At 41.5% G+C, this 27091-nt stretch overlaps 1 protein-coding gene across 7 annotated transcripts in view; it reads right to left on the bottom strand.

Moving 5' to 3' along the window:
• The window catches only part of DLGAP4 (DLG associated protein 4), a 524530-nt gene that overhangs the window by 60905 nt on the left and 436534 nt on the right, over positions 1-27091 (bottom strand). Inside the window, exons 1-2 of one of the 7 annotated variants that reach the window (XM_042466064.1) lie at positions 16277-16562; positions 15908-15942 (exon numbers count right to left, since the gene is read on the bottom strand). The exons of 4 other annotated variants lie outside the window; for them this stretch is intronic. In XM_042466064.1, the coding sequence (XP_042321998.1) occupies positions 15908-15942; positions 16277-16407 (166 nt within the window). In that variant the 5' untranslated portion in view covers positions 16408-16562. 2 more of the 7 variants (XM_042466062.1, XM_042466063.1) reach the window with 2 other exon arrangements.

Below are 27091 nucleotides of genomic sequence, written 5' to 3'. Positions count from 1 at the left end.
AATGCTTTGAGTGCATTTTCTCTGAATACAGAGTGGGGAAGGACAGACATGTAGTAGCGGCGAAGCCTTATACTCTCACAGCAGAATAGTCACTCATATTCATGCAATAAAATAGACACACGTAGGTTGCATCCACACTGAAGAAATAATCCAGTTTGGCACCGCTTTAACTGCCCTGGCTCAAGGCTATGGAATTCTGGGAGTTGGAGTTTGTTGTGGGCCCAGAGCACAACAAACTCCTTGAGCCAGGGCAGTTAAAGCGGTGCCAAACTAGGATATTTCTTCAGTGTGGATGCAGCCATGGTTTTTTCAACAAGATTAATCCCAATACTGGAAAAACTAACATGCTAACCTGTTCCAATGTAGTTGTCCTGATATCTTAGTTCACCTGCAACAGAAGGGCTTTAGTTCACAAAAGGCACATCTATTTCTCTTACAAATGTTTGCTGTATAATAACCATTTTAGCTCCATATTTCAACTATCTACAAGGACAGTGACAGGAATGTCAGCAAATAAAGTGCCTAGCTAACATGTTTTGGGAAAGAGGAAAGTCCAAAAGAAACACAAACAATGAAGCTGAGAATCAACAGTCCTGTACAAAAGATTATTATTTGCTATTTGATGTTTTTAATTAGTTGCCTGTTTTATTGAACCCTTTCCTGTATTGTTACGTATTATTTATACGTATTATGCTACTATTTCTTAGATTGTATACCATTGGCAGGCTTACTCATATCTATTTTATTGTTTGTATGTACAGTGTTGTGCAAATCTACAGCGCTATATAAATAAAGCATACTACTACTACCACTACTACTACTAATAATAATAATGATACAGTCACTGTTGTGAGATATGGGAGGTGGGAGCTAACTACAAAGCAAGCACAAAACAAACCATTCTGAAAACATGTGTATAGTGCAGGGGTAGGCAACCTTTTTGAGCCGGGGGCCGGGTTGCTATCCCTCAGACAACTGGGGGGCCGAACTCAAAATGGCGCCTGGAGTGGCGCGGAAGCTGCGGCGGGGGTGGCAATCGGAAGCAGGACCAGGCTGGGGCCGGTCCCAAGGCCTCGCCGGGCCGGACCCCTGGTATAGTGCCTTTTTGAGTATGATACCTTGAAGAAGTCAGTCTAGGAGCCACAGTCCTCTCTTACTTCAGCTAACAAATTGATACAAATTTGCTTTGTTGAAAGATCTTTACAGAAGTACATACTGAACCAATTCTAAAAGCATCCTATTTTCTATTGCTAAAAGAAATTCATTTCAGATATGGTTATTTTTTTCCCCAAGCATGTAAATTTAAGATCTCTATGTGCATATTAATTTGATGCATTTAAAATAAGAAACAGATAGTTGATCAGGAGAGAAAAGTAACATTCTCTAAAGCGACTCCCTCCCTCCCTCTCTCTCTCTGTGTCTATGTATTTATGTACTTCAAGTTGCCTGTCAACTTATGGCAACCTAGAAAGGTATAAAAACAGATGGTGTGCATGTGACAAAATTTCAAATATAATATTTTGCAAATGTGAACACATTTTTGGAGCCAGCCCTGGATAGAATGGGTGTCTACTCATTACTAACAAAAGTGAACCCTGTACCATTATCTCACAGAAACGTCCACCGTGATTGATGGCAAGCCAAGGGCCCAATAATTAGTCTCATTCTGTTTGCTTCTACACCTCACTGCTTTTGCCATTCACACACATTGTTAACACAGAATAGAGGGAATTTATGCTACCACTGTTAATGTGTCACCTACCACAGAGCAAAATACTGGGCCAGGCTACAGAGAGTTGCTTTTAGAAAGCATACACTGTTTACAACCCATTCATTGCCAATGGCCCTTAAGGGAGCCAGAGTGACTCCTGCTGTACAATGGTTATAAGCAAGAAGCTATTACAGAAGAATTAGTGAATCAGGAACATTTTCTAGCACTTGAGTGTCTTGTAAGCATATTGACAAGAGTTGCAATAAATGCAATATAGTATATAATATCCACCACTAGCTGTGGTGCACCTCAATAATCTATGAAGGGATTTTATTATTTCTTTCAAACATTCATCTGATCTAGCTTTTGGGTGAAAGAAGAATCCACAACAGTAAAGGACTCTCTTTTACTTACTCTGCTGCACCTGCCTGTTTTTTTTTTAAAGCAGCAGTAGTTGTAGCACACAGTTCCTTTACAACAGAGGTGGGTAGAATTCATATTTGTGGGATGTCCATTGCTTTTTATTCCAGCATTTAAGTCCACCAACCAAAGCCAATGTTCAACCAAAGCCAAGTTCAGCAAAATGGTATAGAAAAAGGCACAAGCAAAGCAATGGGTTTGGGGGGGGGGGTGAGGTGCCTTTATTTGTGACAGTCTTCCTCACCTGAACACTCTCTAACTCCCATTAACCCCCAGTCAGAATCCCATTGGCAATACACTGGAATATTCAAAATATGCTTCCACAAATACAAGTCTACATCTCAGTAGCTAAAAACCTAGAATTCTAGCACAAAACTTTAAAACTGGACAGCAGAACTGTATTTAGATCTGGTTAAATGCAGCCAGTTAATACTTATCTTTGCAAGATAAGAAAAATCGAAATTAAATGATAGATTTTTCTTAAAAAGTTTTTTTTTCATGAAAGTGCAAGCTTTGCCAGCACTTTCTTCTTTACAGGTGGCCATCACTGTAAGTAAAATATATATGTTTGGCTATGGTTCTGGTAAGTAATAGGGATGTAGCCTTTTCAATGTAGGATGTTTTGAAATCATTGGGATATAGGGACCCTGCTGCAAGCTCTCATAGATCTATTAGTATATCCCATTCTGCTTTATTCCTATCTCTGTTTAAATTCTAATGGCTTCAATGTAGATTGTTCCCAGGTAATATAGGAGTTTAGTGTGCCATCTGGCAGGTGGTCTATATTATTTTGGCCTATAGGTTTTTGAAATCCTGATGAAGGGAGCCTAATTTTTTTAAGAACTGAAATTTGATTTGTTACCACATTTTGATTACAGGAAGCATCTCTCCTTTTAAAGAAATAACATGTTTAGCAACAGGCTCTAAATGCAAAAGCATACATTAACACTGTACACTGAAACCATTATATTTTACCACACTGTTGTTGTTGTTATTGTTGTATGCCTTCAAGTCATATTTGACTTATGGTGACCCTATCATGGGGGTTCTCTTAGCAAAATTTGCTCAGAGGTTTGCCATTGCCTTCCCCTGAGGCTGAGAACATGTGATTTGCCTAAGGTCACTCAGTTGCTTTTATAGCCAAGCGGTGAATTACACCTTGATTTCCAGAGTCACAGTCCAACACTCAAACCACTATACCCAGCTGGCTCTATAACACCCACAAACCCCACCCCCCAATTTAGTACATCTGTTTAATACCTTGTAAATACCTCAACCCTGGTATAAATTCATTTCACATATTTGGCATATGTATGACTCTGATTAAGAAGACGACTGTCAACTTTGATTTTATGGAGAAAAACATAAAATCATAGATTTGGAAGTGGCCTCATGGGCCATCAAGTCCAAGCAGGATTTCCTGCTAAAGCACCCCTACCATTGCACTACTCATATGACTTCAAAAGCTTTCTGGGTATTTAGGTTGGATTAAGTTTCCTTAGCACCATGGGAGCTGCAGTACTCCTACTCATAACAGCAGGTAGTCCAGAAAGTCCTGGATCACATGGAGAAACCCCATGCTCAAATCCCTCTCACTGAAACAATTTTTAGTGAAAAACATTGATTGGTCAGAAAGTGTCATATGGGCCACTGGAATGCTGTCCAGGAGCAGGGAAATGTTGTGTTGGTGTTCCTTTTTAGCTCCAGAGATCAGATGTGTAGAGAGAGCCAAATAGAAAAATAACATTTCACAGTCTTGAACACGTGTAGAGCAAAAGGGACCATACTGTATAAGAGATATTTACTAAGGCCTGTTACAGACTGCCAAAATAAAGCTGCTTCGGGTCTCTTTGGAGGTATGCTGTTTAAATGATGCATGCATCCTAAGAATCCGGAAGCTGCGCCAAAGCTGCACTCCAGTGCTTAGGAATGGAGTGTGGCTTTGGCGCGACCTCCAGACTCTTAGGACTCATGCATCATTTAAATAGCATACCTCCAAAGAGATCCGAAGCAGCTTTATTTCTGAAGTCTGTAACAGGCCAAAGTCTCTATTAAGTTACAAACCAATCTCTCCTGCTTGTTACAAAAAACCAGGGCATGCATGTTTACAGTATTTAAGATAGATATTCACTACAATCTGTTGAACTTTCTAAGTTTGTCTTTTGTTTTTCAGTCCACTGTGTATATAGCAGAAAATGCTTAGTTTTATTTTCCCATATAGGCTAAGTAAATGTATTCTCTTGCTCTTCTCTTCATCATTATGAATAAATAAATTTTTAAAAAATCAACCCATCCTCCCTGACTTCTTTCAGTGTCTCTTCAGTGACATAAAGAGAACCGACAGGCTTAGCCTAGAGAGTGCCAGCAGGGTAATGAGTGTACTGTAACTGTGTTCTTGTCTCCTCTGCCTGCTACAAAGAAACAGCAGCAGGACAAACCAAGAGACTTTGACTGACATAGGTACAGCAATTCCTTCACAGCATGGACCACAGCGAGATGCCACAGATCAAAGCCCTTCACTGCTGCAATGCCTCAGAGGGAACACTTGAAAGCTAGCTTGAAGGAGGACAGAAGGGAATTTTCCTAAGGTCATTCCTCTTGATAATAGCCACTGAATTATTTAGAGGCCATTACATAAAAATTAACAATTGCAGCAGTAGTATGAAATAGCAAGACAGTCTCTGCATCCTCGCCCCAAGACAACTTACTATGGCTGCTACAATATCTGCTCTTTGCCTAACTTGCTGAAAAGTTTTAAGTATATGAGTGGTTGCTTAACTCCAGTGGGTCACTGTGATAGGAGACACTGGCAGTTCTTTGTAGGTTGGTTGGGAATTTCCCTAGCATAGAGATGTGAAAGCCCATGGATACAAGATGCACAGAAAAATGGTGTAGTGGGGAATATTACTGTATTCTTTTCCTTTTCTAAGACTTTTTCTTCTGAAAAGAGGGGTAAAATTTGAATATGACGCATTTTATTTCATAATAATGGATAAAATGTTTATGATAAAGTGTTTATGTGTTGCTCTCTGGCTTTTATTATATATATATTGCTCCTTGGCTTTTACTCCTTAAAAATAATTTCTAAGCATACTTTGGACTAGTTCTTAGGAATGGAACTTTCATAGACTGTATTAAAAACACAAAGTATCTTTAGATTTTCATTCCAGGAAGGTAGTCTGGGATTCTGTTAACATATCCTTCCTGTAACACAGCGACAAAAGCTTTGGCACGACACAGCTGCTGACGCTTCTAATTCTTCCATCTACTTTGGTATGTAAAAGAAACTGTTCTATATTGGGGAAAACTCACACCAATATATGAGCCAACAGATGAAAGGGTTGAGAAGCTTGTCTCAGTCTAGGAAAACCATAAAGATGATAAAAACACAAGGTCAGAAACAGTGGTGTAAAGAAGTCAGGCCTTAAAGGATTGGGGCACCAGCATTTTTTGATTATCAGGGGCAAAGACATCATCTGTCTTAGTTTTTGATGGACAATTAAGATCCACTAGCTTTACAAAAACAAATTAAAACTGGGTTGTTGATATGGATCTACAGAGCTGCCTGCATTTTTGGATGCTTTTTGGGTGTGGATTTTGGAAATCTCATTATGAATACTTGTATTTATCACTAGTCAATTTCCCCCCATTTCCTCCCAGCTTGTATTCTGAATATGAGTGCTTTCTGTATTTTTATGAAAATGTGGAAACTGAGTTCAGAATACATAATAACTCTCCAAGTTTTACTATAATGTTGGTTTCTTCTGTTTCCAATTTTGACCTTTGCTTTGTTTCTCATAAAATCTAAAAGGCGCTAGCTAGATTTAACTGGATTTCTTGGAGTCTATTACCATGCAGCAAAATTTATAATACACATGAAAAGGTGAATTCGATTAGTAAAATTGAAATTACTGTCTCTATAAAATATTTTTAAATATAATTTATTAGAATACAATAGATTTATGAGAAAATCTAATCATACACAATACATTTTAGCTTCCTAAAATTAAAAAGGTGAATTTACATTTGTAAATAAAGTAGTGCATATTTTCAATATTCTTCAAATTTCCTCCCAGCTCAAAAAAAGGAGAGACCTTTCTTCCATGCTTTAAAAAACTTGCAGAGATTTTTTGATTATCCAAAAATATTTCTTCAAGCTGGGCAGCCTAGCTAGAAATATACATTGGAATTACTATATTTCTCCATTATAATTTAAAGAACATTTATGAACGTTACTAAAATAACAACAACAACAACAACAACATAATCTCAACCACTATGGCCCCATAGAGAAATGTACCAATCCTGATTTTTCTCCCCTTCCCATCCTAGGTTCCAGAGACAGGTAATTTGGAAGGCTCTTTTCCTTGAACAAAGAGAAGTTTGCCACCTCTATACCTAACAAACTAAGAAATGGTATGCTATAAATGGTTTTATCTCACACAAGGTTGAAACTAATGGGATTCTCAAAGAATGGTGTACATACCAGGAACTGGGTAAAACTACATTTTCTACTTTCACTGTAAACACTATGGTTATTTGCCGTGCATTTTACATTTTTCTTAAGAAATGTAAAAAGATATTGTAATTTGGTAGTATTTTTGTATTTGTTATAACACAGACACAATTATACCAATTGTCATAGTATCAAATTTCATCACTATGTGTCCTTGCTACAACATCAGCTTCACCTTTTGGAAATCTTCTTGGTTACAATTGCATAGACTTTGTAATTTCTGTATTAAAACACTGATTTTTTAAAATCAGCTTGATCAAAAGCAAATGATCTCATCAACTCAAATATTTTTCATTCTATGTCATTTTAGTGTCTATAATATTATGTCCTTTCACCCCATGAGAGGCCACTGACAGATACCCAAAGCTGCAATTTAGAGGACTGTAGATTTATTTAATATGCTGCTCATCTGTGAGCAAGTACCCATCATTCATTAAAAATGAATGATTAATGGATCAGGCAAAATTCCCAGTCTCCTCGTTAATCAGCAAATTTACAAACACTGTTTAAGAACACATTTAAACAAAGTGAAATTAACCACACATAATGGTTCCCCCTTAAAATCTAATCACTGTCATGTCAGTATCACCATTAGGCAGACAGCATTTGCAATACTGTACTCAAACAAAAATATGTTAGAATCAAAATTAGATCATCTGAATATCATGCTTTGAAGAACCCTCTTTGATCAGTTTTCTTTCTGTACTGTAGAAGTGGAATCCTATTTTCACAGGAAAAAAATCCAGCAAGTGGGTGCATTTTTAAAGTCAAAAACTGCTCTGCTAGCAAGTTCATTGAATAGCTTCATGACCAAATGTGGATGCATATTACAGAAGGCCACCCACTGTCTTAATTTTTCATTCCTCCAGTGCACATACATAGCAATTTGCACTGCACTGAATCAAATTACACTGCTTCAGTCCATTTGGAGCTGGATTGGCGGGGGTGGGGATTTTAAGATATTATTAAGGATGCAAAAAACAGAAGGGGGGAAATCAGTAGTAATATCTTTGTAGTTTGCTTCAAACATGTAACCTCTGAGGACAGGAATGAGTGAACTGTTATTTCAAGATGTCTGTAGCACTGTTGTTATAGCCCCATAAATGCCTCCTTTTACAATATATAGTGGCCTGATGACCAGGAATCATCTGCACACACAGAATGTGAAAAAAAATAAGTGCATGCAGTGGTTTGTTGGTTGGTATTATTTTGTTTATTGTTATTTTAACTAGTTATTGTGGTTTTAAATTAGATATGTTGTTTAATAACTTTTTAAGGGGGGAGGGAAATATATTGTTTTTATGCTGTATGTTATTTTAATGTTGTAAACCGCCCGGATTGGTTCGCCACAGGGCGGTATATAAATAAAAAAATATTATTATTAATTTATTATTATTATCATCTACAAATGCCTTTTACTAGGTAATTCTTGGTATACAGGCTGTTGCATGACTACTGTATATGAAATGTGAACCATGAATATTACTTCACTTAGGGCTGGAATACATAGTGCCACACACTAAAGCAAGTCTGCAAAGATCTGATCTGGATCAAGACAATCACATGTGGGTGAGTTTTCCCATCTGATTCATATTTCAAAACAAATGGGTAGTTTAACAAGAGGGAAACACCCTTGGCACCAATTAGATTTTCTTTCATTATAGCTTCAATAGAGTGGAGAGGATTTTGAATTGAAAACTAGATGGGAGCATTTAAAGCTCCCACACCAGAGCATGATGGTTCTGACTTGGATCAGGGCCAGATGAGACAGGAGACAATGTATATGTATACCTGAGGGCTCAAACAGACAGGCCAAAATAAAGCTGCTTTGGGTCACTATGGAGGTATGCTGTTTAAATGACACACACATCTTAAGAGGCCAGAAGCTGTGACAAAGCTGTGCTCTGGTCCTTAGGACTGGATCATGGCTTTGGCATGGGTTCTGGCTTCTTAGGAAACATGCATAATTTAAACAGCATCATTCCAAAGTGATCTGAAGCAGCTTTATTTTGGCCTGTCTGTTGGGCCCAGAGTTAGTAAATGCTCTGATAGTGAAGCTCTTTTTTACAAAGCCTTTCCCCACCCACCTAGTCCCTTAAAACTCCTCAGTCTATGTCCAGCTGGAGGTTTCTTTTAGCAGCAGCAGAATTGGGTGGATGGTAAAGAAGGGCTGGATAAACACACACTTCTGGTGTTGGGTTGCAGCAGCAAGTTTGGAGTAAACAATGTGGTAAAGCTTGAGCTGGGAAAGAGCAAGATTCTACTCTAGCCAGTCCAATGGCTGGTGAAGTTAAGCAGCAGTTACCTACAGAATCCCTGAGCATGTACAGACAGTGAAACAGAGAGAAAGGGGGAGAGTAGATAAACCTGCCTCATCACCTATCCCCAGCATGTTTAAAAAAAAAAAGAGAGAGAGCATAGAATTTTATTTGGCCACTAAAATGGCAAGCATAAGAAAGTGGAGGCATTTGGACATGGGTGACTTTTTTTTTGCAGAAGCCTTCTAGTGGTCTTTATAAGGTTCAAAATATTTTTGTTTATTTATGCAAGACTTATTGGTCCTGCTGGTTTCATTTTACAGGTGCAGATTGTGAGTTCTGAATAAAAGTCTTGCTAAAATATGTTGAACTGTCCTGCCCTTCTTTTATGTGCACTAGGAACCTATCCCTATTCTTTCCATCTTATTTATTATTATTATTATTATTATTAAACTTTATTTCTATAGCGCTGTAATTATACATCTAGTACCAGATTTTCCATTAAAGTAGTAATGCCCAGAAATACATAAGACTTCATTAATTGAGGTACACCCATAATTCCCACAGCCTCCAGTTTAGTCCTCAGAGTGTCCAATGGAGTAGTCAAAGGAACCCTGAGCTATAATAATCAGAAGAAACTTCCCAAACTAGCAAAGTATACACCCAGTAAAATAGCTTGTATTTTTCAATTATACTCTTACACATGAAACAAAGAATGTTTGGGTGTGGGGAAAGGAAGAGACAGTAAAAGGAGATGAACAGATGCACTAGCAATCTGAGGACAGCTGCAAGTTCTTTCATGACTGAGTCAAGGAATTGCAATTTAGTCAGAGGCCTCTCCTAGTCATCTGCAACCCCAGGAGTTTCCTCAGGCTTAATTCTCACAGTCAACAAGGGTGGTGCAAACCCTGTGCCTAGTCTGTACCACATCAGACTCGAGGGTGGAGAACTCCTAATATTCAGTGTTCTGTTGGAGAAAGTAATCGAAAATGTTCAGGAGAAGGGAACTGATCTAACTCTGACATCATCTTTTCTATGCAAGGTTGGGTTGGGTGAGTTTCTTTTTTGTTTTCTATGAAGAAGCATCAGTCATACAATGTCTCTCCAACACGGTCTGAAGTGATACTGCCCAACACAGGTGTAATACTTCTGTCAGCCTTGTAAAGTACAGACAGCATTGTAAAGTAGGGCCATCCTCTGAGGATGAGAGGAAGGGACAGTTGAACCAGGGATCATACAAACTATGTTCCTTGCTTGTCTCCCTACCTTGTCATCTGTAGGTATAAGATGAATCAAGTAAATAACAATGAGCTGGTCTTTTTTGACACCCCTCAATCTGCTGCCTTAGCATCTGATCCTGTTATAATCCATACAGTATTTAAAAACAAAAGTCTGTTTAGACAAATAGAGGAAACACTATCAATAGGCGTTTCCCTCAATCCTTGTTACTATAAAAGTTTTGGACTTTAGTTCCCAGAATCATTGACCATTGCCCATGCTACCCGGGTTTGTGGGAGCTAAAGTCGAACCATTACCATTGCTACCATTGCTATAGACAAACATACTCCCAGTTACTTTCACTAGCAAAAAGGAAGAGTCCCTTACATCTTGCATCTTATGTGTCAGTCACCACAGTTATCTTTGGAGAAATAAGATTGTTAGTTCTGGTGTTGAAACAGGATTGGAAACACAACATCTAATACATATTTCCATTTCAACTGAACAACCAATATATTTTGCTTGAGAGGACAGGGGGATAAGATATCTTACCAAGAAGAAGACTCCATGGCTTCCTATTTTGGTATATGTTAGTGGGAAAGATTCTTCAATGAAAACTAATACAGAATTACCAAGCTACAGTTGAAAGGCACAGCAAAGCAGGATGAAGCACTCTTTGAAATAATGGCCTGTTACAGACAGGCCAAAATAAAGCTGCTTCGAGTCACTTTGGAGGTATGGTATTTCAATGATGCATGAGTCCTAAGGGTCCAAAAGCCACACCAAAGCTGCACTCCAGTCCTTAGGACAGGAGCGTGGCTCTGGTGTGGCTTTTGGACTCTTAGGACGCATGCATCATTGGAATACCATACCTCCAAAGTGACTCGAAGCAGCTTTATTTTGGCCTGTCTGTAACAGGCCATAGTGTCTCTTTTGAATGCCTCTAGTGTCAGCATGCAGGGTTCAATTCCCAGCTTGGCCAAAAAGACCATGAAACCCATTGAGTGACCTTGGGCAAGTCACATGCTCTCAGCCTCAGGGGAAGGGAATGACAAACCTCCTGTGAACAGATCTTGCCATGAAAGCCCTATGAAAGGTTCACCTTAGAGTTGCCACAAGTTGAACGCAGACAACAACAGAGTCCCTATCTTAGTCTCCACAAGATAGAACCTTCAAGATTGTTGGACTACAACTTCCACCCTCACAACCAGAATGGCCAGTGGCTGGGTATGAAAAGAGTTATAGTCTAACACATTTAGAGGATGCTGGGTTGAGGACGGTTGATGTAAATTAATAATATCTTGTGCAGATGATTGGTCTATTCAACACATGGAGTGAGCCTTTACCTTGAGAAATAGGTCTTATCAAGGTTTGGAAAAGTTATATGTTGACTAGGAACTTCTGGAAGTGGTCTAAAAGAGCAACTTCTCCAAACACTGATTCTTCTCCCCTTCTAAGAGGCATGACACTATCTCACAATGCAATGTATGGTAGTATTATACTAGTGTCTTAAGAAGTTTATGTTACACCTTTTCCCGGATTTCTCAAACAACTGTCAGAGAAAAGCACCACTGGTTTTAGAGCTGTGAGACACAAAACATTAAAAAAAAAATATATGGAACAACACACATCCAAATTAGAACTGCAAAGCATAAAAACAAGACTTATATCAGCTACCAGCATTATAAACTATCCCAAACTTCTGGACGCCACAAATCTGGTGTCCCAATTTAGTTTCAGAAATAGTAGAACTCACCAATATACAGCCTTTTAAGTACTGGCCCTGTTCAAATACTAATTTAGCTTGACTCCACTTAGTTTACAAGGTTGGCAAAGCTTTCAGTTTAGCTCTAGAGTTCATTCTTTCTCTACTATCAGGTGCCTGAATCCCTTGCCAGGGACTCCCCCCAGGTAGTTCACTCACTTTTAAAAAATCATTGTAGAGTTCTGAATGTTAAAAAAATTAAACACTATGTCAGTATAAGTAATACAACACAAACAGACCACATATTGGGACAATCAATCTCTCAGTAGACCAGATGTTATACTCCTATTTTATACACATTTCTTTTTCAATACCTGTAGCCCTGTGGGATACATTACCACCTACCCCAATTCTACAGGGAGAGGTTTCGACCTAGATCTCTGAATACATAAATCAGTTTGAGGACCAGGGGACAGAGTAAGGTGCCCATCATTAAACACTCTCCCTCTGGTCAGTCTTTCAGAAATCTCCCATACAGTGTGCCATCAAAGAGCAAGTCCGCACCTTTCAGAGCAGCAAGGGCGCTTTCTAGAATTGTGGCCCTTGTTCTACCATCAAAAGCATCTGTTCGTGAGAGCCCTCCCATCACAATGCTTAATAGCCAGTCCAGCCAGGCTCACCACCTGGCTTCTTCCTCTTTTCAGTGAGCTGTATCTTTGAAACCTTTGTCTATATTCATAGAATGCTCTGAAAGCCCAGCTGAATTCTGTAGCAGTTCTCCAATGAGTTTCTCATGAGACAAAGCTAGGCCAGGGATTACTAAGCAACAAAATATTCTAGCCAATTAAGGATTTGTATGTTTGAAGGAAGCAACACTCAAGGCATACTCTTCTCATAAACATGGGGGATCATTGCAACATCTTCAGTTATAGACGTCAGGAGGAACTACAGTGGGCCCTTGGTATCCACTGAGATTTGGGTCCAAGACCTCCCGTGGATACTAAAATCCGTGCATGGTCAAGTTCCATTAAATGCAATGGCATAGTAACATATGTCCCTTATATAAAAAGGCAAAATCAAGGTTTGCCTTTAGGAATTTATATTTTTGAAGTATTTTCAAACCATGGATGGTTGAATCGGTGGATAAAAAAACGTGTGGATATGGAAGGGCGGCCATAGATCACATAAGCAAACCCTTAGGATGAGAAAAGCTGACTAGAAGGCAACAACAATAAGTGATTATACTTTCCACCCAGAAGAATACAATACTAAATACACTTTATTCTTATATCCCCCACCTTTCTGCTGCAGCGATCAAGGCGGCTTACATGACAAGACTATATTGGAATAATACATACTCTCAATAAATAAATAAAGCATCTTTCCTCATACTAGTACTCTCTCAGTGTGTCAAAATACAACTTCCATTACTGCATAATGGCCAAGAATAAAAAGATAATGTTGTCCTCTAGAAGAGTACCAAGTTATGGAAGGATGGAATATATATTTTTAAAAGGGATGCATTTTCTAGGAGGTTGGCTGTGTTACTCTGTCGCAGCAAAAACAGCAGAATCTTGGGGCACCCTAAAGACTAACTTTTGTTATGATATAAGCTTTCCTGGCACACAAGCCCCTTTATTTCCCTCACTGAGCAATCTGATGTTCCTTTATGCTACTACAAATATATGAAAGGAAAACAGTTTAATTTTAGAGTGGTTTGTGCCCTCCAGAGCATTTTTTTTCATGGAGAATATTGATCCGGCAGGGTGGAAAACATGTGCATGTGACAGACAGAGGGAAGCAGAAAGCAGCCTTTCAAAACCAAATGCTAGGGTGTGCCAGGGCTGCAAATGTTTTGCTCCTATCCTACTCCAATTCTGCATGTGATCATAAGTGTCACAGCACTTTAATTTATTAATCTCCTCGACAGAGTTCTCAGCAACATGCTTCAAGGTGAAATCATATAAGTTTTTTGTGGGTTTTTTGGGGCTTTGTGGCCATGTTCTAGAAGAATTTATTCCTGACATTTCGCCTGCATCTGTGGCTGGCATCTCCAAAACATAGCCTGAAAAACCCACAAATAACTACAGGTGCCAGTTGTGAAAGCCACTGACTTCACACTGAAATCATATTCTTTCAAGGCAAAAGAAACTGTGGTCTGACAGGAAATGTTTCCAAGGTTTATATCTTTTCAGGCCACAATGTTATTTGTTCTGTTTGCTGAGGGTTCTTTAAGAAGAGGGGAACTCCCTAATAATTTCATTTCCAGTATTCAGTTCTACAAGGGGAAAAACAATCTACTTTGGTGTCACCTTTCCTACTATTTTGCTGCTTTAGATAAAGGTGTAAACTGAAATCACCCTTTAGAAAGCTTTAGATATTTGTATAAACTGAAAAACAAACACCTAGCCATTAAAACCAACCTCTTTGCACCCCTGGAGGAGGCCTTTCCTCTTTCCATCAGCAGCTGTTTTCACCATAATAGTTTCTGATCATCCCAACACAAGTTGTGGCAAGAAAATTTAAATGCCACTCGCCCACATAAGGAGGCACTCCATAAAAACACCCAGAAGCAGTAAACTCGCACTTCAAGGAAGCCTAGTGGCCTAACCCCCAATCTGTGTCATTTCATTACCCAAGGGACACAAATGTGTGTGACAGCACAACCAGAGGCAGACACCCATGCTTTGCACTTGCAAGGGCAGAGCGTAAATATAGGCTACATGAGATCACATCCTGCCAGGATTGGGAATGCCAAGAGCAGCCTAAATATATCACCAGCCAAAGGGGCAACGGTTCTGGAGCCATGCATGGAAAGAGGGCAGGACTCTCTCCCCCAAGGCAAGCCACTCCAGCTCAGGATTCTGCGCAAAGTGCCACTGGATCAGCCAGAAAAGGGGGGAAAAGGAAGAAAGAGAAACGGGTGGAAAACTAAGCCGGCTTCCTCACTGCAGAAATAATCCAGTTTGATGCCATTTCAACTGCCATGGTTGCATGCTATGGATGTCTGGGAAGTGTAGTTTGATCCCAGGTTAGCTGCCATGGCTCCATTCTATGGAATTCTGGGAAATGTAGTTTGGGTGCCACAACAAACTACACTTCCCCAAAGCCCATAGCATGGAGCCATGGCAGCTAAACTGGGATCAAACCGGATAACTTCTGCAGTGTGGATGCAACCTAAGATTTTCCTCTGCCCACCCCAGCCACCCCCACCGACTCAGGGGCTATCCACACTGCAGAAATAATCCAGTTTGACACCGCTTTAACTGCCCTGGGTCCAGGCTAGGGAATTCTGGGAAGGGTAGTTTTTGTGAGCTTCTCTGTCAGAGAGCTCTGGAGCCTCCAGCACAAACCCGAAGTCTCAGCATTTACACACCATTGAGCCAGGGCAGTTCGAGCGGTGTCAACCCGATTATTTCCGCCGTGCGGATCCAGCATCCGGAACGCAAGCCATAGCAAAAGGCTTTCTCTCTCTCTCTCTCTCTCCTCCCTCCCACCTCTTTCTTTGGCATTTTCAAGCAAAGCCAGCGATTTTTGGGGGGAGCCAGATGGGCAACAAGGGGAGCATTCAAAAGACGGCTCACAAACTCCAAAGGGAAAAAAGGGCTGGAAAGAGAAAGAGGGAAAGGAATCAAAACCAAACGGGGCTGGATATCTGAAGCAGCAGCAGCAGCAGCCCAGCCCCCCCCCCCCCCGCTTCGATCTCGATCCAGACCCTGCATGCCAGAAGGAAAGCCAAGGCAAGGAAAACCCACCAAAATGACACTCACATTGTTGAAAGAGCTCCAGACACAAAGCCATGAGAGGCACCAAAAAGGGTGGAGGGGAACCAAGAGAAAAGGAAGAAGGGAAAGGGAGAGGGAAGGCAGCAGAGGAGAGGGAGAAGAAGGGCGAGAGACACCGGGGATCCACACCCTGAAGGTGCGGAGGAAACAACCAAGGGAGGGAGGAAGGAAAGGAAGGAAGGAAGGAAGGGGAAAGATAGGATGGTGGAGGAGGAGAAAGTCAGGAAGGAAAGAAGGAAGAAGAGAGGACGGTGGAGGAGAGAGAGGCCGGGCCGGGCCTGTGGCGATCCAGACCGTTAAAGGAAGCTTGGCTGCTGCCGAGGGACGATCTGGGGGAAAGAGACCGAGTGTGACCAAGCGTTGGGATCAAGGCGATCCTCTCCAGTTATGGACTTCCAAGGGGAGGAGCATCAGGGAGGAAAAAGCCTTAGGTTCGCCCCGCCCGCCTTCCTTGGATTGCATCCGCATTGGGGGAATATAATGCGGGTTGAGCCCGGTTCCGCTGCCATGGCATCCCTGCGATGGAATTCTTGAATGGCCGCTTGTTGGGGGGCCCAGAATTCCATCGCAGGGATGCCATGGCAGCGGAACCGGGCTCAACCCGCATTAGTGCTCCAGTGCGGACGCAAGCCTGGAGCACCAAAGGAGGGAAGGGGAGCGCACCTCTTTTCCTCAGCGTCGGCTCCGGAGGCTGGAAGGAGAAGATGAGGATGAGGATGAAGATGATGATGGAGGAGGAGGAGGAGGAGGGCTTGTGGGGCGGCCAAACCAGTTCCAGCTAGTCTCCCGCACATGCTCACAAAGGCGCCGCCCGCCCAAGGCCTCCCTCGCTTGCAGCCGCCGAAGCTGGGCTTCTCCCTCTTGAGGGGCTCCCCTCCACCTTTTGAAGCCCCCGAAAGGGAGGAAAGGCTCTGGGGACGGCTTCCCAAGCTCTCACTTCCGAGGGTGGGAGGGAGAGAGGGAAGGAGCCCCCCCCCCCCAAAAAGGGCTAATCAGTGTAAAAAATACAACAACAGAAACCCCTTCTCCATCTTGCCAGGCAGGAAGGCAGACGGTCCCCCAAACACACTGCAGAAATAATAATCCAGTTTCAGACCGCTTCAACTGCCCTGGCTCCAAAGCTAGGGAATCCTGGGAACTGTGGTTTTGTGAGGCGTTGAGCCTTCTCTGTCAGATAGAGCTTTGGTGCCACAACAAACTGCAGTTCCCAGAATTCCCTAGCAGTTAAAGTGGTCTCAAACTGGATTATTTCTGCGGTCTGTCTTGGTCCTGTGAGACATTGAGCCTTCTCTCTCTCAGAGAAAGCTCTAGGGCCATAGGAAGCTACTTCCCAGGAGTCCCTAGCTCTTGAGCCAGGGCAGTTAAAGCGGTCTCAAACTGGTTTCTTTTTTCTTTCTTTTCTTCTTTTTAATTCCTTTAACAATAAATTTTATTAACGAAGTTAACCCCCCACCCCCCCCAACATATGACAACATCCCACTACAACAAATATCACAGACGCTACCTAACAAATACATCAGCCTCACTAACAGAACCAAAAAACAAACACAAACCAACATAGGAGTTTATCTTTCTTTCTTTCAACACGTGTAGGAGTTTATCACACTGGACAAATCCAATGCAGAAACTAAATTTAAACTGAAACTTAAATTTCAGACCACGTCTGAAATTGAACCCCCCCCCTGCATTTGTGGGATGTTTTTCAGACATCATTTGTGTGAAAGAGAAATAACAGTAAAATAACCCAAACGCAAAGTCTTCAAAACCAGCTCCTTTTTCCTTCGGCTAAATTCCAAAGGTACAAAGGAGTTTCCGATCAGATTGTTTTCACATTATTTCTCTTTCATGCCAACGCATCTGACAAACAACCCGGATATTAAAATCCCGTTTTATTTATTTATTTAATATCCCACCTTTCTCCCAAAGTGGACACAAGGCAGCTAACAACACATATAAAACATATTAAAATAACAATTAAAATGATAGAATTAAAATTTAAAAAATATTTTTAAAATTACAAATATAAAATTTAAAGCATACTGCATTTCTGCACAGGATTTCACCAATTCACCCGCTGTGTGATAAACTCCATAAATACTTCCTAACCTCTTTGTGCCTTCTGTTTTGTGTCACTCACTTATTCATTCATCAGAATATACCATTATTATTTCCTCCTTTTTCTTAAATGGACTCTATGTCATTTTTATGTGTGTATACCATCCTGAATTTATAGTTTCAATTTTCTTCAGTTCAGAGCTGCTGTGAAAGTTGGACCCTGCTCTTGATTCAAATGTTTTATAAGCGGGGTCCCAGTCTTGACTAAATTTGTAATAAGTATTTTTTTCCTCAAGGGTTGCATCAATTGATCAGATTGCACATAGGCATATCTTTCCCAAAGCCATTCTTGAATCACTGGACTTTCATTCTTCTTCCATTTTGCAGCGTTCTTTTGTCGCATGCAGTTCTTTTTGGCTGTCCATGGTATCCTGAGCACTCTTCTCCAGCATTACATCTCAAAGGAATGGATTTTTCCTTGAAGGGCCTACACTTTGCAGAGCCATGTCCTCCTTTGCGGGGAGGACAGCTGCTCATCCTCCCCCAAGGGCAGGGGTAGGCAACCTGTGGCCTGCGGGCCGGATGCGGCCCGGCAAGGCCTTGGGACCGGCCCCAGCCCGGTCCTGCCACCGATTGCCGCCGGGGCCTTTGGCATCTCACGCGAGGGCCATGGTGGGGCAATTGTCTATAGAAGCCTCAGAAACATGCATTTATCTTAACCTTTTTTAAAAAATCAGCAAATTTTTTCGCGTGTCCTCCGTTTTTATTTAAAAAGTGCCCTCCATTTGAAAATTTTGTCCTACATTTGTCCCTGTTTATTTATTTATTTAATTTTTAATTTTTTTAAATTATTTATTTTTTGGCTTCGGCCCCCCAGTTGTCTGAGGGACAGCAACTTGGCCCCCGGCTCAAAAGGGTTGCCTACCCCTGCCCAAGGGCCATCCAGTCTGCTCCACTGGTCTCTTTATAAGACACTCAAACCCAGAAAATTTGAAGAGATTATCACATGGGGGTTATCCTGTTCCTATCCTGTCCTTCCTGGTGAGTCTTGCCTTCTCATGTTGAGGCCAAAGTACAACAGCCTCAATTTAATCATCTTGGTTTTCAGGGAGAGTTCAGGCTTGGTCTGTTCTAAGACCCATTTGTTTGTCTTTTGGGCTGTCCATGATATCCTCAGCACTCTTCTCTAGCATCACATGTCAAATGAACTGATTTTCTTCTTCTTGGCCTTCTTCATTTGTCTGCCTTCTCTCATCTGTACATGGTGATGGGCAATACAATGGCTTGAGTGATTCTAACTTTAGTGCTCAGTTGTACATCTTTACACAGTTTACTCACTTGCATACCTTGTCTAGTTCTTTCATAGCTGCCCTTCCCATTTCTCATCTTCTCATTTCTTGAGTGCAGTCGCCATTCTGATCAGTGTTTGATACTTGTGACTAACATTGTCATACTCCTCCCCCCCCCGTATGATTTTTAACATCATGTGCCTGATGAAGAAGCCAGTGGCGCTTTAAAATGTATTTTGTGCCTTTTGCTTGACTCCATTGGGGATTCCTGTTTTGTGGAGTTTGAATATTATTGTACTTTGCTATATGGACAACGCAGCTACCTCTGGATTTGCTTTCCATGGCTGCTCTCACAAGGCTTCCAGATGTCATAACTGCAAAGGAGGACAAGGCCTCTCAAAAATGTAGGACATGCAAGAAAAATGTAGGACATGACAAAATAAAAACTACAAATACTTATGTAAATATAAATTCAGTTCATATAGTTTCACATGAAACATTTGTTTGTGGAGAAACTGGAGCATGTCCAAAGGAGAGCAACTAAAATGGTGAAGAGTCTGGAAACCATGCTCTATGAGGAACGACTTAGGGAGCTGGGGATGTTCAGCCTGGAGAAAAGAAGGTTAAGAGGTGATATGATAGCCCTGTTTAAATATTTGAAGGGATTTCATATTGAGGAGGGAGCAAGCTTGTTTTCTGCTGCTCCAGAGAACAGGATCCGGAGCAATGGATGCAAGCTACAGGAAAAGAGATTCCACCTCAACATTAGGAAGAACTTCCTAACAGTAAGGGCTGTTTGACAGTGGAACACTCTCCCTCGGAGTGTAGTGCAGTCTCCTTCCTTGGAGATCTTTAAACAGAGGCTGGATGGATATCTGTTGGGGATGCTTTGATTGAGATTTCCTACATGGCAGGGGGTTGGACTGGATGGCCCTTGCGGTCTCTTCCAACTCTATTATTCTATGATTCTATGATTATTTACAGCCACTGTATATACTCATGTATAAGTCTAGAAATTTTAGTCAAAAAATTGACTCCCAAACCCTGGATCAATGTAAGTACTGTACTTTAACTCGTCTACATATATAAAAAGCAGTATTCCCTTCTCTGAATAGAGTGGTGAATGGCGAGAACTTAGTTCTTCCCAAGAGCACCCAAAAGAAGCATCCTCTGTACTCTCATCTATCCTTCTAGCCTTTAGGGTAAGCAGAAACAGTTATGCCTTCCAGAATTTTATAAACATTTGGCATTGCTTTCCTTTGCTTTGTCCTTTACATCCCTTGTTACATGCATCTAGGTTTTATCCTCATCTACGGGTCATATCAAAACCCATAACTTTGGCCCCCAAACCTGCCCTCAAGTTACATGAGGTCAACTTATAGTCGCATATGTACACTATATTCCATATAGTGTATTTTATTATGTATACAACCATAATTTTCAGAGGAACTTATTTTCATTAAAATGCATTGTTGGTTTGCAATATAGTTACAGAACTCTGAGTAAGACGAATGCTTAAAATTGTACTTTACCAGCAACAAACCCTTGACTGAATCTGCATTTAAATTATATAGCAATAGCAATAGCAAGTGCATTTCTATACCACTTATCAGTGTACTTAAGCACTCCCTAAGTGGTTTACAATGTGTAAGCTAATTGCCTTCAACAAGATGAGTACTCATTGTAGCAACCTCGGAAGGATGCAAGCCTGAGTCGGGCTTGAGTCCTTGGCTGGTCTAGAACTCACAAGCTTGTGGTTTGTGAGTGAGTGGCTGCAGTACAGACATTTAACCACTGCACCTTTCGTTTGTCCATTGTCCTGAAATTAAGGGGGAAGTAACCTCTTTCAGTATTTGCATTGTGCTTGTTCGGCTGTATCAGCACTGCAGAAATATTCTGAATTGGCATCCCTTTAACTGCCATGGCTCCAGATCCAAGCTGAGAAGAAGACAAGGGAGACAGATGGTGGGAAAAAAAACCCACCAGAAACCAACTCCTCAGGTTTCAGACATTTCCAAAAATCTATCATGATCCAGCAGACTTTTTTTTATTTTCAGTGCCGAAGATAGCTTCATTGTGACTTTGAGGAGTGGGCTGCTAAAATTAGCACCCTTTTAATGGTACTCCTCCGGCCAGCCTCACCCTGTTGTCTGACGTCCTAATTTCTTTCACCTTGGAATGGGCTAAGGATGCATCTGTAGAAATAATGCAGTTCGAATGCTTTCACTGACATGGCTCCATCCTACAGAATCCTAGGATTTATAGTTCGGTAAAGCACCAGCACTCTTTGACAGAAAAGGCTAAAGATCTTGTAAAACCACCAATCCCAGGATTCCCTAGGGTGGAGCTACAGAACTTAAAGTCGTGCTAAACTGCATTATTGCCATGGTGTAGATGCACCCTGAGGGAATGGTTTTACTATGACCATTTAAGGCACTGGGTTGGCCTCTAGACACACTCTTCTCCCCCACATATTTAGTGCTCTCTCTGTAAGACCCACCATTTCTGCCCACGTTAGGTGGAGATAATATGAATCCTAGGCTGACACATCGACAGAGCTCCAGCTTAGGGCAGATTCTTCTCACAGTTCACCAGCTTAATGCGAAATCACATTTGTAGCCTATTTCTGGAACATATGTCTATATAACAGACAGGAAATAGCTGGATGCTTGCCAACTGTCTAAAATGTCTGAGCACTCAGTATGTAAAATGACAGGTAGTAGTAAGCATGTTAAAATAGACTAGGAAGATCTGGCTTCAAATTCCCACTCATTATCAAAGCTCAGCCAATTGCTCGCTGTCATCATTTACCTCCAGAATCAATGTAAGGATAAAATAGATGCAGAAACAATCATGTTGGACAATCGGAGCTCCTTGAAGAAAGAGACGGAAATGAAATGGATGAATAAAAGCTTTTAACCATGCTGAGGACTTGCTTTTACCCTCAGGACTGAAGGAATGGAGAAAGTAGTAATTCTAAAGCTGAATCATGGAATATTTGCAGTCAACAGTAGGAAGTACTTTATCATACAACATATAGTTAACCTGTAGAATTCACTGCTGGAAAAGTGCTGAGAACTGACATATTGGACAGCTTTAAAGGGGGACTGGACAAAATCATGGAGATTAGGGTCACTGACAGATAGTGTTGTAAGCAAATGCTATTGCGCTCATATCCTTCTCAAGGGCTTTCCATATGCAGTTGATTTGCCACAGTGAACAAAAACAGAAATATAGGAGGAGAATGCAAGACTAGGCAGCACTTTGGTATTTTCAATGTGGCTCTTCTTAAATTCTTATATTTGGACATATCATGGAAAGGAATGATATGTCACATTGAAAAAGGTACATCAATGTACATCGTTTCCTTCCATGTAGGTGCCATTTAGACTATTCTTTTTCAATGAAAGTTTCTTAGCTTTTCACTGACACCTGCCCCCTTCTTCCAGTCTTGCTTCTGTAACTGTCACAGCAAGAAATTTAGAAAGAATAAAGGACACCTCCCCACAAGTTTATGTTTTGATTAATTTCCATGCTTGCATAATGCCTCACTTATGCATGGAATATACATAGATTCATACAATGGAACCAGTGGTTTCACCACCCAGAACAGATACAAGGAAAAATAAATGCTTCTAGATTCAATCTATCCTCAAATATGTCACACCAAAAATATGTGTAAGGTGTGTATGCATAAGACTCCATCCTTAATGTGAAAGCACAAACCTCATTATCTGGACAAAGCTAGGTGTTATTCTTCCTGTGCTTTTTACATCAAAAAGATCTTCAGAGGGAAAACCACATAAAAGAATAACATTAAATAATAATAGGGAAGTGAAAGAGACGTTTGTCATGATGGAAGAAGTTATATAGAAGGAGTATAATAAGTAGTAACCTTTCAGCTCTGAGCAGTGGGAGTGCAGGACAGGTTTCAAGTAAAGTACTTTACATGCAATTAAAATTGGGTGTGGTTTTTATATTATTTATTCATCATCTTCTATGCCACATTTTAGGGCAAAGCCTTCCCAGAGTAACATACAAAAGCTAGTTGAAGATTAAAACAATGTTAAATTACAAATAAAAGAAATACAACCAGAAATACTAAAAACAGCACGAATCTCAATGAAATACTGTCTGCTTTTTGAACAGGTGTGTTTCTGCTATATGTGCTCATAACCCAACACTTTCACTTTATCACAATATTCTTACTTCACCACTAGATGAGGCCACACATGGTTATAAAGTAACTAAGGTGGGGTACACACCGTCAGAAAGAGATGCGTCCCCGGAGCCTCTCTTTGCTCCGCAGGAGTGTTGCAGCAACCAAATTGCGTGGCTCTCCTGTGGAGCAAAAAAGGAGCGCCAGGAAGCAGCTCCTTTTTGTGGTGCACTTCCACCACCCCAAAGCACCAGCGACGGCACGGGGACGTCGCAGCTGCGCCACCCTGTTTGGAGGCGGTGCAGCTGCGATGTCATCAGTATGTGCCGCGTCTGGTGGGCACGCTGCAGCTGCAGCGCCCTTGTCACATGCGAGGGCACCCGGGCGTGTGGGTGCTCTGCCCACCAGGCAGCCTTCACACGTGACGAGGGCACCGCAAAGGTCCGTCTGTTCTGGGCCTAAAATATCTAAAGGTTATAGTTACATTCATAAAGAAGTAACTTATTCATCAATAAGTTACACTTGTAATAGAATGCCACTTCTTTGTCAATACAGTACAGGTAGTCCCTTCTAAGGTTTGGATTCCCTTTGTCAAGGTTGGGGATTGGCATTTGAAGAATTAAATTCTCAGAACATGTATATGCTATAAATTCAAGATGCTTTATTGCTGTCTGTGAACTGATGGCTGACATGTGGATTCAGTTATCAAGCAGGCTGACATGCAGAAGGCACTCAGGTAGCCAGGACTTAAATTGATCAGGTATCTTGAAGTTGGTCTCGTAACGTCCTATACAGCAGTACAGTTCTTTAAGTGAAGGTGAAATATGCTCACAGGAGATTGCTCCGGTCAGTAACCTAACCACATAGTTCTGTACTAGCTCCAGTTTCTGGTCTCAAGGGAAGTCCCACAGAGAATGCATGATTATAATTCAATATTATGGTCAGGCCATCCTTACCAGGAATGTCTGTAGCTGTAATCCAACTAAACCTCCAGTGATAAAAATAGTTCAAGAACTACCTGCAGGATCTGAACCCAATTATTTTAGGGAATGTATCTTCACCTAGAATTATTAAACCACCTAATCCCTGTTCACAGGAACCATTCACCCATAAAGTTTCTGTCTTATCAGGATTCAACTGTCACTTATTGGTCTTTCAGTAGGCTTCTTGATACTGGTCTAGGACCTGCATGGTCTGCCTGATACAGATATGGAGGTTAATGTTATCAGCATACTGATGACATCTTGGCCCAAATCTTCTCTCTCAACAACTTTGTCTATTTGTTGAACATCACTGGTGTCATGATGATACGCTCTGGCGCTCATAATGGAAATGCCACTAGACTGATGTACAGCCACCCAATGTAACTTTCTGAAACCAGCCCTGCAAGGAGCAGAACCACTGCCATACAGTGCCTCCTACCCTACAGCACCTGTTCAGGAGAATACCATGTTCAATATTCTCAAAAGCCATTGAGAGATCAAGGTGAACCAACAGGATAGCACTTTCTTCATATCAATAAAACTCATCCACAGATAATTTGTTTCCCTCAAAAATGCCCAGAGCTAAAGCCTACACCACACTTCAAACAGTTGATCTAGAAATGAGGCTTGTGCTACTGGATGATAACTGTATCTCATTGAGTATATGATGGGCTTCTTTAGAGTTGATAAACTACTGGTTGTTTTTTTTAAAGATGATGGTCATTACTCCTCATAGAAAAAAGTATTTAACATACCTCAGACCTTATACAGTCAATATAACCACTACATTGGTTTATTTAAACCAGCCAAGAGATTGAGAAGGCCATCAGAGCAGTTCTTGCTAAAGACAGGAGGAGGAGAGAAGGAGCTGGGCAGCCATTTTGAGTGGTGACTGTTTGATTTTTTTTTAAAACCTTGTTTCTGAGGGGTGGAGCTTCTGTGAATCACATCTGTGAGTCACTAGGGGGTGGAGCTAGCAGACTAGATCTATACAACTCCTCCCAGAGGTTTTTTTCCCTTTTAATGAAAGAAATCTACAGAGGCTGCAGTTGAGAAGCAAACCTTGAATCAGAACCTTACCATTAAGTACAAGCTAGCAGTCGGGACATTCCTATAAAGTTATATTCCCAGTCGATTGAGCTCTCTGCCAGAGACTGGTGAAAAGGCCAGGTCATCAGGGGCCTCAATGTTGGTGTTTACCACAGTCCTGTTTCAGTGATTACTAAAGACTTAGCAGTATGGACACTGTAGGAACCACTGCAGTCACCTGCAACACTTGTGGGATGTTTGTCTTCTTGCCAACAGAAGTGGAGAACTTCACATGCCCCAAGTGCAAGTTGGTAGCCCTCTTGGAGGAGAAAGTGCAGCAGCTGGAGTCCAGAGTAGCTACACTTCAGCATATTAGGGAGCAGGAGGATTTCCTGGACACAATGGAACTAACGGTCTTGGATGAGTACCATGCAGAGGAAGTTGCTGGGGTGGAGGAGGTCACTTCACATACACAGGAGGCAGACAGCTGGAGGAATGTCACACAGAGAAGTAGGCCAAGAAGGGATTGTTCTGGGAGCTTGCAGCTAGAGAATCGATTCGAAGCTCTTTCCATCAAGGAGGACGAGGAAGAGCAGCATGGACAGACTTCAGGGACAGAGCAGGGGAACCTGAGAGTCCCACCCGAGGGAACAGTTGCTGCTAAGCCTCGTAGGAGGCGTGTGGTCATAGTGGGGAACTCCTTGCTGAGGGGTACAGAAGCAGTGATTTGTAGGCCTGACAAGATGTCTCGAGAGGTGTGTTGTCTCCCAGGGGCAAAGATCCGTGATGTGACAGAGAGGCTGACAAGACTGGTCAAGCCTACTGACCAATACCCCTTCCTCTTGGTCCACGTGGGAACCAATGATACTGCAAGACACAGCCTGCAGAACATCAAAAGGGATTATGAAGCACTTGGTAGGAAGCTGAAAGGAATGGATGTACAGGTTGTCATCTCGTCTCTTCTGCCAGTTGAAGGGCACGGTCCAGGAAGGGAGAGGAAAATAGCGGATGTGAACAACTGGCTCCGCAGATGGTGCCACCGAGAACGATTTGGATTCTTCGATCATGGGCTGCGATTCCATGAGGAAGGACTTCTTGCAACGGATGGGTTGCATCTCATGCCAGTTGGAAGAAATGTTTTTGCCAACAGTTTCAAGAATTTGATCAGGAGGGCTTTAAACTGAATTTCGTGGAGGAGGGAGACAATATTAAGGAAGGCGAAAGGGCTGGAGAAAATAGTCAAACTGACACAGAGGAAACAAGACAAACAGTGCAAGGACCCAACAGTGGGAGGCAAAAAAAAACTTGCACAGGCAGCAAGTAAAGGGGACCCTTGGTCTGCGATGTCTCTACACTAATGCACAGAGCATGGGAAATAAGCAAGATGAACACAAACTCCTAGTACAACAAAGCAAATATGATATAATAGGCATCACTGAAACCTGGTGAGATGAGTCTCATAATTGGAATGTAGAAATAGAGGGGTATAACCTTTTTAAGAGAAATAGGCCAAACAGGAAAGGAGGAGGAATAGCACTATATGTCAGAGATATTTACACCAGTGAAGAGATCCAGGACATCAATACTGGCAGCCAGGTGGAGAGCATCTGGATAAAAATTAAAGGGGAGGAAAACAACAAGGATGTTATGGTGGGAGTCTACTACAGACCCCCCAGTCAGATGGAGGAATTGGATGATGCCTTTCTAGAAGAGATGACCACACACTCAGAAAGGAGAGATCTAGTAGTGATGGGTGACTTCAACTATCCTGATATTTGCTGGAATTCAAACTCAGCCAAATCCTCAAGGTCTAGCAAATTCCTCACTTGCCCCGAAGACAATTTTATTCTCCAAAAGGTGGAAGAGGCAACAAGGGGGTCAGCTATTTTAGATCTGATCCTAACCAACAAAGATGACTTGGTTAATGGGGTGCAAGTGATGGGATCATTAGGTGGAAGTGACC

This window comes from Sceloporus undulatus, chromosome 4 (genome assembly GCF_019175285.1).
Source record: "Sceloporus undulatus isolate JIND9_A2432 ecotype Alabama chromosome 4, SceUnd_v1.1, whole genome shotgun sequence".
Taxonomy (NCBI): Eukaryota; Metazoa; Chordata; class Lepidosauria; order Squamata; family Phrynosomatidae; genus Sceloporus; species Sceloporus undulatus.
The sequence above is the reverse complement of the archived record's forward strand: the minus strand, read 5'-3'. Positions and strand labels throughout refer to the sequence as shown.